This window comes from Venturia canescens, chromosome 1, assembly GCF_019457755.1.
Source record: "Venturia canescens isolate UGA chromosome 1, ASM1945775v1, whole genome shotgun sequence".
Lineage (NCBI taxonomy): Eukaryota > Metazoa > Arthropoda > Insecta > Hymenoptera > Ichneumonidae > Venturia > Venturia canescens.
In genome coordinates, this window is record NC_057421.1 from 5,098,368 (window position 1) to 5,113,117 (window position 14,750).

The 14,750-nt window shown below is 39.6% G+C and overlaps 2 protein-coding genes across 5 annotated transcripts; one reads left to right on the plus strand and one right to left on the minus strand.

Moving 5' to 3' along the window:
• Positions 1-752: 752 nt before the first annotated feature.
• Positions 753-9,311, minus strand: aux (cyclin-G-associated kinase). Its single transcript, XM_043429493.1, has 7 exons — positions 9,050-9,311; positions 7,740-7,801; positions 6,670-7,258; positions 5,465-6,297; positions 3,867-4,911; positions 2,593-3,425; positions 753-2,214 (listed from the first exon to the last, which is right to left on the minus strand). The coding sequence occupies exons 1-7, from the start codon at positions 9,171-9,173 to the stop codon at positions 2,107-2,109; spliced, it is 3,594 nt and encodes a 1,197-aa protein (XP_043285428.1). The 5' UTR covers positions 9,174-9,311; the 3' UTR covers positions 753-2,106.
• Positions 9,312-9,427: 116 nt separating this feature from the next.
• Positions 9,428-14,098, plus strand: Atg7 (Autophagy-related 7). 4 transcript variants are annotated; one of them, XM_043429515.1, is made up of 8 exons: positions 9,428-9,564; positions 10,414-10,635; positions 10,970-11,420; positions 11,534-11,850; positions 12,064-12,364; positions 12,499-12,962; positions 13,114-13,411; positions 13,490-14,098. In XM_043429515.1, the coding sequence occupies exons 2-8, from the start codon at positions 10,436-10,438 to the stop codon at positions 13,556-13,558; spliced, it is 2,100 nt and encodes a 699-aa protein (XP_043285450.1). In that variant the 5' UTR covers positions 9,428-9,564; positions 10,414-10,435; the 3' UTR covers positions 13,559-14,098. The 4 variants fall into 4 exon arrangements, with proteins under 4 accessions (XP_043285450.1, XP_043285441.1, XP_043285457.1 ...); XM_043429506.1 differs by lacking the exon at positions 9,428-9,564 and adding an exon at positions 9,681-9,906; XM_043429522.1 differs by lacking the exon at positions 9,428-9,564 and adding an exon at positions 9,900-10,029.
• The last annotated feature ends 652 nt before the right edge of the window (positions 14,099-14,750 follow it).

The window sequence follows — 14,750 nt, forward strand, 5'->3', positions numbered from 1 at the left end:
TCGTTCGAAGGGATTTTCTCTCGACCCTCGCGCTGGCTGCCGTGTTCCCCCCCTGCGGAGTGTTGTGTGAGTGCGCGTGTGTGTGCGTCCTTTCGTCCTCCGAGCCGATAACATATCTTTTGATGATCGTTTTTCATCGGATACGAAACGGAACTACGCAGCAAAATGAAAAAGAAGGAAGGAATAAAAAAAACTGTGCAATAAAAAGAGGCAATAAGAAAGCAAGAGTTTTTTGTGGGTTTTTTTTCTATCCTTTATTGCCTAGACGATCGATTAATCGGACGCAAATTGAAATTATGCTGGCAAATGAGAAAAAGGCTGGCTCGAGTGGGAGAAAATATTGTTGCTTTTGCATATTTCGTCTCATCGAAAAAGTCATAAAATCTTGACTTCCGAGAGCAAAAGAAACAGCAATCAAAAATATCCCTGTTTTTGTATTTTTTCATTATTACGTCGTCAGACGCGAAAGAACAAAAAAGGAGAAAATTTCCCCCCATGAAATTCTGCAAGTTTCGAATCGTTCGACGGGGAAGGAGAATCCGAAAGGACAAAAAATCGCGTTCCATTTCCCACCCTCGCGTCTGTAAGCTGGTCAATCTCCGTTAAGTCCTCCCAAGAGCCAAATCTCGCAAATTGCGTTTGCCGAAAATAAATCCCTCACACATAAGACGAGGGATTCGCGCGAGAAGAGGCGACAGAAGAGGAGTCACGGAAAAACGAAAGGAAAAATTAATCATACGAGAAAAAAGTGATTTCTTTTCTTCCGCCCGAAAAATATTATTTTCATATATTTGGGATTTGTTTTTAATTTACACTGCGTTATATACATATAATAATCGTACATTAGATCTCCGAGATTTCTTTCCTTTCTTTCGATACGCAACTTTTTTGTTCCTCGATTTCATCGTGTTTTTTTCTTCAATCGAAATTAAGGATTTTAGCGTACATCTGCATCGAAAAGTTTGGAAAAGTTCGTACTTCCAATATTTTTCATATGTTTTTTATGCTGTTCTATTGAAATCCATTACGAAAAATTCGCTCATTTGTTTTCTAGGCTCCCCTTCGTTCTGTAGAACGTGTACGAATGAAAATTGTAAAAAATAGAAAAGTTCTGAACAAAAAACTGGAAAGGCGTCCCCTTGTTCGATGAACGAATTCCAGAGTGGACTAGATTTCCAAAAATTTCACTCCAACTGCATTTTTTTTCCAAACTCGATATTCCTGTCTGTCACGCAAATTCCATTAGCCAGAGAAAACTGTAGGCGTTTATTCAAAAAAGTGACGAATATATCGAAGTTTCTTTAATCATTTTTCTACGAAGTTTTTAAACTCATGACGAACAATTCGAATGCTTTCTAATGGAGCTTCACGAACTTCCGGCATCACCGATTCTAATTTTGACTATTTATTTATTTATTTTTTAGTATCCACTTATCGAGTGAAAAATCGAAGATTTTTGTTCCAATTTGCCGATCGAAGAATCGCGTTATCACCGACATCTAAGTTTTTGAATAATCTTTCGTTCGAGTTCGAGGTGATGAATTTTTGGAAAAAATTATCGCAACGGCTACTAATTCAACGAATGAAAACCATCAAGATTTCCACCATAATCACCCTACCAATGTTCGACAATTTTTCTAACACGAAGAAAATTTGGATTAACAACAACAACAACAACGGAAATGTAATTTTTCCAGACTTTGCGACGATACGGTGTACGCAAAATCACAGTTGTAATGTAATCTCATCCGCCCACGCTGGCCTCGTCATAATGCATTTCTAATCCTCTCGTTTGATAGCAATTGCAGCTGCATTTTCTCGACTATAGCTAATAGTAACGTTTTTCTTTTCGCATCATATTTTTGTCTCGTTCGGAATGCTTTGAAGAGAAAGAAGGCGAGAGAGAGAGAGAGAGAAATAGAGAGAGAATGAAAGTGTTCGCTTTTTCATCTCACAGGTAATAGAACATGGTTTTTAGCACATTCTACCAGCCACGATCGATTCAGCAACGATAGGTCGTGCAAGTAACTTTCGAACAGTAGATTCCTCATTTTTGTCCTCTTCCTTTCCTTTATCCGTAACTCAAATTTCTTCTTAGCTACAGTTTTAACTAAATAAATTTTGCTGCGAAGCGTCACTCTCGAACGCGCTCCAGGCGTTGTTCAGTTCCATAAATATCAGCTTTGCTATGTTCTCATTCGCCGTGCCCGCTTGCTGAAAACAAACATGGTTTATTATTCATTTATTTTCAAATATGGCTGTTTAGTACTTTGAAGAGAAAACCGCGATGGAAAAATCGTTTTTCTGACTGTCTTGAGTTTTTTCTACGTTTTTCTGTTGTCGATGTAAAAAAAATACCGAATTTCCAATGATCTCCCGTAGGATTTAATACTTTTAAATATTCAATAATCTCATTAAAAGAAAACTAAAACGCTCCGAATTTTTGAGCTGGATGAAAAATTATTGCTGAAATTCGTATGAAAAGAAAGGTTGGAAAGCCTAAAAGAATCCTCAAGGTTCGGACAAATCGTTGGTCAATTTCGGATTACGGATCCTGAAGAAAGGCAAAAAACTTGGGAAAAAAAACGGCACCTTGTCAGGGTGGACAGCGAGACAAGCTTTCCTGTATGCTTTTTTGACATCAGCGGGGGTAACGAGTTGATGCATTTCGTATCGTTGCCATCGATCGGCTTCCGGCCAGAGAACGGTATGAAGCGTGCAGAGTAGAGCTCGAAGATTTCCTTTTTTGCCTTCGGTCCATTCTCTGACTTTGAGGAGATCAGGATCCATGGTTTTAGCCGCTTCGACTTTTCTCATTTGATTGATAGTTTTGGGGCTATCTTTTTCAGATTTTCGTGAACTGAAAAAGTTGTAGCCTTGGCTACCGAGGAGATCTTCGAAGGCGTCACCAGGTTTGCTGGCAGATTTGTTATTGAGATCAGGATTTCCGGTCGAGGAGGCTCCGAGGCCACCGGTCGTGTCGCTCGAAGTGTTGGACTTGTGGATTCGTGGGCTGGAATGAATGGGAGTCCCGGAGGGCGCCGGACTCGCCGATTGGGGTGTATTCGAATCACGTGGCGTTCCGTTCCAACTCGAATTTAAACCAGCGCCGAGAGAGCTCGCCAAATTAGCAAACGGATCTTTTTGCTGCTGCTGCTGTTGCTGCGCCGCGAAATTCGGGACGCTTGAATTTCGCGGAAAATTTTCTTCACCTCCTCCGGCACTCGCGGCTTTAGACCAATTTCCCATGAGGTCGTTCGTCCCACTCGGCGCCCCGCTCAATGGATCGAACAGCAAATTCCCTCGTGGCTTTTCTCCCCCGCCAAACAACAAATCGCTCATGTTCGAATTACTGTTTCTCGCTTCTTGACCTCTGACCTCACCGTTACCGAATATTAAATCGTTCCCGCTCGCGTTCGTTGCACCTGTGGGCAAAAGTGAGAAATTCATCATTGTTGACGCCCCTCGAAAAGGTTCATTAAATAACTAAATAATCCTCCTGAGGGATCAGAGTTGTTCTAATACTAAAATCAAATAAAATGAATGAAATTGAAACTTTTGGAGTCACAGCAATGAAAATTCGTATTCAATCGTAAATGGAACAGCTATAAAATTTGTTTTCGCGATAAAATAGTCGAAAATATAAAATTGATAATTCAACGTCGAATCGTCGTAGTATTTTCAAGAGAAAAATCGTGAACGAACCGAATCAAGTCGCATGACGGATAAAATCAAAGTTATATGAGAAACAACAGTTCGTTGCGAATCCCTTGAGCTTAAATTGTTCGTCACAATGAATAGAAATTGGAAATTTAATTGAAAACAGAATCCCACATCGACAGAAATGTCGAAGCACTAAGAATTACCTGAGGAATTTTGTTTGGACGTTTCCTGATTGAAGTTAGCAAATCCTCCGAACAGATCATTGTCACTGGTGGCGGATGACGAGAAAATGTCGAGACCAGGAGTGAGGGAAGGCGAGGGTTTATGAGTCGATTGATTCGTATCGTGAGGTCCGGAGGTGCCGAGATTGAGTAGATCCGCTTCCGCGAATTCATTTTTCTCCACAAGTGTTTCCTCCGGTGGATTATCTTGTATTTCCTCTTCGTCCTTAAATTCAGTAGTCGGAATTTGTGGCTCGGGAGCCTGAGCAGAAGGGGGAGGTGGAGGAGGTTTATTCTCTGTGGGGCTAGTTCGAGGGACGGTACGAAAATTGTCGAGAGTTTCTTCCATTTCAAGGGTAGAAGCGAATAGGGGATCGGGGAGAAGAGTGTGATTCGCTTCGACCTCCCAAGGCGCTGGAATCCTCGAGATCTTTGGATTTTCCTCGGCGATCATGACGTTGAGAATCACTCGGAAATTGCCTCCAATCTCCGGCGTGTCGTCGAGGTCGTTCTTGTCGAAGGACAATGTGCTTTCCGACAAAGGCACGTAGCCGGTGTGGAAATGAAGAGACGCTATTTTTATTCCTATCACTCGACCCAATTGCTGTCTCGCGTGGGAAACGACGATCGTAACGTCGCCCCGAACCGTCGCATCTCCGAGCACCAAACAAGCTTTCCCTTCCATCATATCAAACAGTCTCATTTCCTCGTAGTCCGGACGCTTCGTCGAAAATACTAACGCCCCGTTACTGTAAATGTCCACGTACGGGCGACACCCGTCCTTCGCCCTCGTGAACAATGGCACCGGCTGCAGCACCAGCGAGCGCAACACCAGGGGCTTCGTGTGCGGATGCACACCCGAATTAATCACGCTCATGTAATTTATACACCGCAACTCCGACGGCTGCAACTGCGCTGGCTGACAACGACGCGTCGCAAACAACGCCATCGCCTCTTCCGGAGTCGTCAGTGCTCCCGAGTACAACAACAACGCGCACGCCACCGTTCCACTCGAATGACAACCGTCCTGCAAATCAATTTTTGGCACAATGTCAAATATTTCATCTTATACACGACTAAAAGTGCTTGTGCAATATTTTCATCCTCATCGTCCTGTATCCGTTATGCAGTATACGAATATCAATGATTAAATCCTCATTAACGTCACATAAATTGTTGTTCATTTGCACAAGAAGTTCGTGAAGATTTGAATTAATTTCTTGCTCATTTGGTCAAAGAATCAATGTAGTTTGCCAGCTATAAATACCAATAAACTTGAAGGACGCATGTCAAATAAATGTTTTTTTAAATTTTCCTAAATTTCCATGGAATTGAAACTTTTTTGGTGTTTTGATTTTGGATCGAAGTTGAGTTGAGTTTGAGACTGAAAATTTTCCTTCATTGCGAATCTACTGACAATCTTCATCGAAATCGAAATCTACTTCAGTGATTATCTTCGAAAATTGATTTCACAATATCAAATCATTTCAGTACAATTTTTGCTGTAGTTTTAAAGAAAAGCTTACTCAAAAGTGTATCTGTCGGCACAGAAAGCGTATTAAAAAATCGAATGAACTAACCGTGCAATAAAGTACAACGATGTGATTGAAATCGGCGTCCAAGTACCGGTAGATATCCTGGCAAATTTGATAAAGAGCGGAAAGGAGTGGAGCGTTAGAATCGGGAGATGCGTAAGCGAAGGTGCAGTCGATGTGTTTGCCAGGAAGCCTCGAGACGTTTGGTCGACCACGTGACAAGTTGTAAAGCTGAATTTTGGCCGGGGGTGGATGTCTGGTTTGCAGATAAGCTCGAACATCTTCGACGTGGTTGGAGCGATAGGCCGATTCGATGCCGTCCGCGGGATAGGGCATCACCAGGATTCGCGAAGTTAAATAGCTCGCGTCGAGTTCGGTCCTCGCCATGCTCTGTTGAACGGTGTGCATAACTTTGCTCGAGGTGTCTTTGATGTTACGAAAAATGCTCCCGGCCCCTCCTTTTAAAGAGCTGAAAAGTCCGGAGCTGTGGGCAGTTCCGGTTTTTCCTGGGGCGATCGTTGCTGGCACGCTCTGAATCGGCGCTGGTCGAGGCGGCGCCACGTTCACAGGTGGCGAAGGTCGCGGCGGTGGAACTGCCGTTGCTGGAGCGGAATTCGTCGAGGAATTTGCGCTCGGTATCGGCGGCGCTGGCCTCGGTGGTGGATTCACTTTTGCCGCGATCTCAATCTTCGCCGGCTCACGAGGATCGAAATTGTTCGATTCTGCGATCGCTGCTAAACGTTCCAATAATGCCGATGTCGTCAATCGCTTCACCGGGGATGCCTCCAAACAACCTTTTATCAAATCGTGGATACACGAGAGCCGCGGGTTCGCCAGGAGCGGCGGGTATCGCGCGTTCGTTATCGCCAATTTGTTCCCTGTCAGTCAGTTGAATATTTCAAATGAATGAATGAAATGAAATTAATCATTTTCTACATTTCTTCCAACTTTGATCACATAATATTTTCTACATTTACTGCAATTTATCTTTATTTTTCGAGCGTTTCTATAAAGTTTTTCATCAATTAAAGAAAGATCAATTGTTAACTCTCTCGATCAATAATTCGGAATTGATTTACATGATCAATCTTGCTTTTACAACTTTTAAAACTGTCTGCAGCAACAGGAACATTTCTTTCCACTCAAATAAATTTAAATCGAGGAATAGTTTGAATAAAATTTGCTCCGATGTGCTCTGAAAATTTTGATAAACTTCAGTTGAATGGAGAATCATCAGGAAAATTATTTACCCTCTGGAAAAGGATGTCGAAGACTAACAAGAGCATAAAAAATGCATCCGAGAGCCCAACAATCGACCGGTGGTCCGATGGGCTCGTTGTTCCAAGTGTCCATCATTTCGGGAGATCTGTACATTGGCGTTGTGTAACGTGACATTTGGTCCTCGAGGGTAGAACGTTTTTGAGCGTTCCACGAAGGATCAGGTAAAATCTGTTGTGTCGAGGCGCTCCCAAAATCACATAATTTGATAAGGCCGTCGGCGCCAATCAAAAAATTCTCCAATTTTATGTCCCAGTGAATTATCGGCTGAGGCTGTTGGCTGTGCATGTGATGCACCGCTTTCGTAACTTGATAAGCAACGCGACATATTTGGGCGAGACTCAGCGAAGCCACGCTGCTCGTTCCTCTCAACAAATCTGCCAACGTTCCTCCGGGACACAATTCCGTAACTAACAAATATTCGCATCCTTTACGATCCTCCTTCTCTATCCTCTGAGCACAAAGATATTGGATGACGTTCGGATGACCGGAGAGCTTTTTCAAAGTCTCAATCTCTTGAATTATACATCTGTTGGATTCTTCGTCCACTGCGATCAGTCTCTGAAAAAATATTCAAAACTCAATATTCACAGCTGGCTCAGCTTCATTTTTTAATTTAATTATCGTCGACTTTCAAACTGACCTCTCAAGCTAATTTCATTTTTTAACATTTGAGAAAAATAATCGTACTCAAGAGAAATACGTGAATCATTTATCTCAATTTTCTGCATCGTACACTCTGATTCAGTAGTTTTTTTCGTACCTCGAAACTAAGTCTCAATTATGCCATTTTTTTTCTCATTTACATCCATTCCCTTTTTTCCCAAGAATGACTGTTCAAAATTTCTCTGACAAAACCTTTGACTTCCTTTTACGAAACCCAGATGCCGAAAGTCTAGCTTTTCGAACCAGTGAATTCAGAGTTCAATATCTTTATGCGCGACGATTGAATCTTATCATCTTTCGAGAAAATACTGTTAACAGAAAACAACTATTGGCATGCAAAAAAATATGTTTTATTCATTTTTCTAAAGTGCGTTACCTTTAAGGCATATTCTTTCCCAGTCGCAATGTCCTCGACGGCAAAAACCAGAGCCCATCCACCTGTTTTTTAGAGAAATTTTAAGAAAAGCATGAATGGTGTATTTTTCTAAACAAAACAAAAAACAGTTTCTACTGAAAAACAGCAGAAGTATATACTCTTAAAATCATGATTGAAATAGAAATTCTCTCTAATCTCATAAGCTCAGCAAAAATTCTTGAAAAAATACAAAAAAATTCAAAACCAATGAGCTTTTCTTGAAGAGCAATTTTTTTCTATTCCAGCATGATTGACATATTTTTCAGCCCATTATTTAATTTGATAAAAAATTCAAATTTGAGTAGCCAAAAATAAAGAAGAATCCGAGCATCTTCAAGACTTTGTGAACCTTCCATAAATAACAATAAACTTTCATGAAATAATGGATAAATAAAGAAAAACCAAAATGATAACAATGAAAAATTGTATATTCAACAATCATAAGCCTTTAATGTGGGTACTTTATAATAATTTTGTTTTAAATTTCACATACATTTTTTATCTAGATCTTTCATTGATATTTGGAAAAATAAATTCTGTAAAAAAAATGATACAATAAAAAAAATCCTCATGATTCTATGAACATTATTATTTTGAAACCAGCTCACCAAAGTTTCTTTATCAAGATTATAAAAAAGGAGCATTCAAGACGGTTATCTTCCAATCTTCATGCACAAAAGCACAAGGAGAGCGTGTCAGAGATTGTACTTTTGAAATAATTTTAATTATACATAGCATGTTCCATATGTGTATTTACAGCTATACATATAGATTTAAAATGGTGGCAGAGTTTCAAATCTCCAGGTTTATCTTTGTGCATGGCAAGATAAAAGGATAAAGTTACTCGCTCAAGTTGAACAAAAAAGATATCAAAGACCGTTTGAAAAATTCTATTCAAATCGATCAATTGTCAGAAAAAAAAACGGTATTTTCAAATTTCGTAAGAACTATGAACCGATAAAACTCGGTAGAAAAAGTCCCAAGTGAAAAAAAATAAATAAATAAAACGTATGAACGGAGGAATGTTAAGTAGAGAATGTTAGATAAAAATATAGCGGCGTTCGTTCTAACACATGTGACGAAGAAATACTTGGGCAAAGTGACAGAACTCGGCTACGAGCTTCACGTGGACAGGGGAGAAAAAATTTTGACAGTTGTAAAAATTGAGAAGGCTATGAAATAATGACAAAAAAATTATGATGAAATTGATAAAATTGAAAAACAATCGCACAAACGCGGGAAGGAAAAGTGGGTGGCTTTTTGACACTCACCCTCAGCAATGAGTCTTGTCACACGAAGCTTCACGTTGTTGATTTCCAACACTTGTCCCACGTACTCGTTCGAATTGACATTCCCATTAAAATAACCGAGAGCGGATCTCAAATAATCAGACATGATTTATTTATTTATTCTTTTTTTCAAACGACTCTGCGTCGTCTGAATTTTCGACAACACGCGTCAAAAAACGAGGCAGCCTTTATGTTTTTTTTTTCCTCTACGAAAGATCAAACTGAGCCACCCGATGCCGATCATCCATATTGGATCTGTGACGTACACGCGAAGTTCTTCAGAGGGGATGCAGCAGTAGCGTAACATCCGCCGGTGGCGCCACTCCCACACACTCCTGTTTATTGAATTTTTCACTCACACCCACGTAAATATGTCTGAGGAATAAAAATAAATCAAAGGGAACAAGTGTCAGTCTCCTTTTTATTATTTTTTAGCCAAAAATTCATTTTTTCCTAATTTGTATTTTCTCCTGAAATATTTGGTCCTGAAAAAGCAGGTAAATTTCTTTTCTTTTTTGTTTCATTGTTTTTCAATTTTTAATTCTTCGCTGACTGCTTCGTTTTGACATATATATATAGTTGTCAGATAAATATTTTTACTGTTATGAACAATCTTCTATTCTATGAATTTTATACTAAGAGCCTATCGAGCCTATTCATATTTTCGTTATAATATATCGGTTGCGATTATTTTGAAATTGTACACATTACCCGCTCCTTTAGAGCCAAAAATAACTGAACGCGTAGGCGAATAATGGGCGTTTTCAATGAATTTGAAAAAAAAAATGCGAGCTGTCAACGACATAATACATATAATCTCAGTCATTTATGTATGAACGGTATGAACCGCGTGATGTGATCATGCTCCTTTGGCCTGTTTTATAATTCTATGAACTTCGGAATGCGATGAAGTGTCAAAAGTGATCGTTGTTTTTAGTTTTGGACTTTGTATTTATAATTAAGTGGGTACATTCGTTTTTTTAGAATTTTTTTCAGGTTATCTTTGTTATTGCGAGAGTTTAAGGTTATGTTTACATAAAATATTCAGGATTCATATGTATGTTTACTTATGAATGAAGGTTTGAAGCTAGGGATTCCTGTAATGTATCGGTTATATTTGTGATCGCCGAATTTTATTATGGTGTAGATTCTAATAAATCTAAAAAATAAGCGGAAATGTATTCTACGTCAATATTTTTCGTTCAGATACGCAAAAAAGAATTCCAGGCTACACCTATCGCTAATCATTAGGCTGACTTTTTTTATGAATATTCATACATGACATATTTTTATATACGTACTATTGACCGAATTTAAATTGGTTTTACATTATTTTCGAATCAAAGGTTATCGAACAAATTCGCAAAAATGACGTCCGAAATGGTAAAATTTACAAAACTGAGAACAGCTGTCGATCCAAGTTTTTGGGCAAAACTTGCAGAGCTGAAGCTTGACAAGTACAAACTGGAAGATAAAGTTCGCATTTATCTTTGGGGTAGTTATAATGTCTCAAATACTCAAGAGCCGAGAACGAATCCTATGGTTTTGGACTGTACATCTTTCAATGAGTAAGCTTATGAAAAATTATTTTATTATTAAATTTAATGAATAATCTTCAGCCGCCATCGATCATAAAATTACTAAGATGTTTTCGTATCTGATAATATGTTCGATTATTTAAATTATTATTTAGTTGAAAATACCAGTACATTAAAAATATTTTTAAATACCAAAGTATTCAATCTATTTTGCTTGAAATTAACATCTCAACAGAAGCAGAACATTGGATAAAATATTACCAAACTTTTCTACTCGAAAGTAGGCCTGAACTTCTATTCAATCACAACACATTCACGAATGAAGCATTTTGCAAAATTCAACAACATCTTGTCACTGTTGCAGATCAATAGAAACAACCTCTCACGACTCATCAATCTCATGTACCGGTTACTTAATCAATACAAATACTTATGAGTCCTTCAGGCAGACAAATCCTGAAGAATTTATAGACTCGATGGGCCAAAACGTTGTGTGTTCGATATCAGATGGCAGAGCACTACGTGAGCCATGGAGATTGACTTTTTTCACCATTTTGTCTTACGCTGATTTGAAAAAGTACAGATTCCATTATTGGGCTGCTTATCCAACACCTTTCAGTCTGCCGGAGCTGAATCATGTCGAAAAGTCACGATTCGCTGCAACCGAATTCAGTGCAAAACAGATGGAACAATTCAAAGAATCTTTCGATTTACTGAACGGTAGATCAAAAAGTTTCTTTACCGTTGTTGTCAACGACCAAAGTTTGAAAATTGTTGATATAAAAACAGGAGTTGAACACGTAAACTCACCAAACGTAAGGAAACTCCCAACACATTAAACCATTAAAATCCCTGTATCATTCCAATTCTCATTTTTTTTTCTTCGGTTCTATATCTTTCACCGTATTGCTTTGAATTTTTTTTTCAGGAAAAGGAAACTGTCTATTTCGCTTTTTGGGATCCGTGTAGGAATTCCGAGCCCGGATGGCCTCTAAGAAATTTGCTCTGTCTACTCTTTTTGCATGCGACTAAATACGCCTTTGAAAAAACCATTAAAATTATTTCCGTACGTGGAAGTAATCTAGAGAGAGCGATCGTTTTTACTATTAAAACCAATGAATCCGGGGATAGAGATATCGCATTGAAATCTATAGTTACCGGGCGTTTCGTTGGGTGGGAAACCAATTCGAATGGAAAGATGGGTCCAAACATAGCAGATTTGTCGGACACCATGGATCCGTTGAAGTCAGTATTTTTCTTCGTATGCTCTCATTTTCATTGCTTTTAAATTTTATTTCATAAAATCAATGTTTTTTTGTGGTTTTTCATGAAAACGAAGTTCTTCGTTGGTTTGCTGCAGCAAATGTTTGGAAATTGATTGACAAAAATTTGCAATGAGTGAAAAAAAGAGTATTTTTATAACGAATAATCGATCGATTTTTTTGATAAATTTCGTAGGTTGGCCGAACGCGCAGTTTACTTCAATCTAAAATTAATGAAATGGCGTTTGGTGCCGGAATTGAATTTAGAAAAAATTAGTAGTCTTCGCTGTTTGTTACTCGGGGCTGGAACCTTGGGTTGTTCAGCGGCACGTGCTTTGATCGGATGGGGTATAAAGTCATTGACTTTGGTCGACAATGGTACGGTTTCTCACAGCAATACAGTAAGACAAAGTTTGTACGAGCACGAAGACGCTGTCAAACGTCGTCCGAAAGCTGAAGCTGCTGCTCAAGCTCTTCGGCGAATTTGTCCAACTTTGGTAAGACACGTTTTTCTTACATAAACCAATTCGAAGCTATGGAAAATCACCTTTTTTCAAGAGTACGTGAAAAATATCGTTCTGAAGGAAGAAGATAAATTCTAATATTCGAACTTGTGTCTTTTTTTCAACAGAACGTGCAGAGTTCAGTTTTTCAAATACCGATGCCGGGTCACGTGGTCGGAGAATGTATGATGAAATCGACGATAAGGGCGATCGAGGCTCTGGAGGAATTAATAAAAAAGCACGACGTTGTATTTTTGTTGCTCGATTCGAGGGAAGCGAGGTGGCTGCCAACTTTGATGTGCGCGAGTTACAACAAAATAGCGATAAACGCGGCTCTCGGTTTCGATTCCTATACCGTTCAGAGACACGGAACACGCGACAGCAGCGCAGCCGCGTCGCCCGATCTCGCCCTTCGCAATCCTTCCGGTCGCGATCTCGGATGTTATTTCTGCAACGACGTAACTCAACCTGGAAATTCGCAAATCGATCGAACCCTCGATCAGCAGTGTACCGTCAGTCGTCCCGGGCTGTCGCAAATCGCTGCCGGTCTTGCCGTCGAATTATTGATTTCACTAACCCAACATTCCGAAGGGTGAGCAAACTAATTTTCCTGTTTTATCGTCCGTTTTTTTTCTTCTAGTTTTCCAGTTAATTTCGTCTGAAAATCTTGGTTTTTCAGCATCTGGCACGTCGTCGAGATTTTTTTATCAATCAGCCGAATACTCGTCTCATTATGTTTTTAGGATCGAGGCGCCGGCGTTTATGGACGACAATCGAGAGCGCTATCATGCGAGCGAGAAGGAAAATTGTATTGGCCTTTTGGGTGGCGTTCCACACACGATTCGAGGTTCTCTGTGGAGTCACGAAATGCGTCTAACTATAACTCACAGGTTTCCATCGTGTACAGCCTGTTCAGTGCCTTTGATCGGTGAATATCGGAAAAGAGGATTTTCTTTTATTCTCGACGCTTGCAACGAGCCGAATTATCTCGAGAAGCTTGCCGGGCTCGAGGATTTGTTAAAAAGGCCTGATCTCGACGAAGTGAGCTTTTTTAAATGAGCTTTAATTCCTTTAAGGACGGCGCTTACGATTTTTCACGCTTTCCTCGTTATTTTTCAGCTCTGTTACGCACTAAGCAGCAGTTCTTCGGACGAAGAGACCGAAGCTCCCGGGGCTCCGAAGTCCTGAGAGCTCGGTATCCCCGACCTGGCCTCTTCTGTCCTCGCTCTAAATGTGCAAACACGCGAATTATTGTTCGCTCTCACCAATTCAAGAATTGCATCGCGTTCACAACACTTGGCTATTGCTATAAAGAGGAAAGATTTTTTTTAAATTGACGTAATTTTATAAATAGGAATCTGAGAAGTCGTAATGCCACGAGAAAATTAATGACGCGAGAAATCACAGTACAAAATGTTGAAAAACTAAGGATTTTAAATATGTTGCGATAAAGTGTATTGCACTTTCCACGAGAAATGTCAGACGTGTGTAAAGAAAAATGTCCGTTTCCTCGGCTCGTGGAAATTTAGTCTAACGAACTTTGAAATTTACTTCTCTGACAATCCACAGCCGGGAAAATTGATGAACTTTGGTTTTCGTATTCAAGCATCATTCGAGAAATTTTAGCTTTTTATTAAGAAAACAATTTGATCGACGATACCATCGATTGGCACAGCATCGCTGGCTTTTCCCGTGCTCAAAATGAGGCTAGCCAAAAATTCGATTAAACAAAATCAAGCGAATGGTGATATTTTTTAAGCAGATCAGCGACGTCTAGTATGTAAGAGTCTTTCTATAATCGAACGAATGTATTTCCGTCTGAATTATTAAAAATATTTAAAAAAAACATGAAAAATATCGCATGAAAAAATTTCAGTTTTTTCCCAAATATACAAAATCGAGAAAAAAAAAATGGTCGTTGGAAAAAAAGTGAGGAAAATTAATAAAATCACTGGTTTTCGACAGCGGTTTACGATTAATGGAGAAAACAAAAAGCCGAGACACCGGAGAAGCTAATAAAAATATATGCTCGCGATCGTGACAGCGTCGAAAAACACTCGGGGCTTGGCCTTGCGCGATCAAATTCCGACCTGCTGACCCCACTCACGATAATCGGTGTAATCGGTCCCGAGTCAGCGTCGGACTTACAACGCTCTTTTTTTCCGTTTTCTTCCTTTTTTTTCCTCGCATGGAGCCACCTATATATGTGCATGGGTACACAAATATACAAACATCGAGTCGCGAAAGCTGGCGTGCGTGGCCTCGTGCAAGCAACACGTGCGTGCATCGTATACGAATATCTTATATGCCATAAAGTGTCTACTAATATAGTCGAGAATTCTATTTTACGATAGCTTTGCCCCCCTCGCCTCTATGTCGC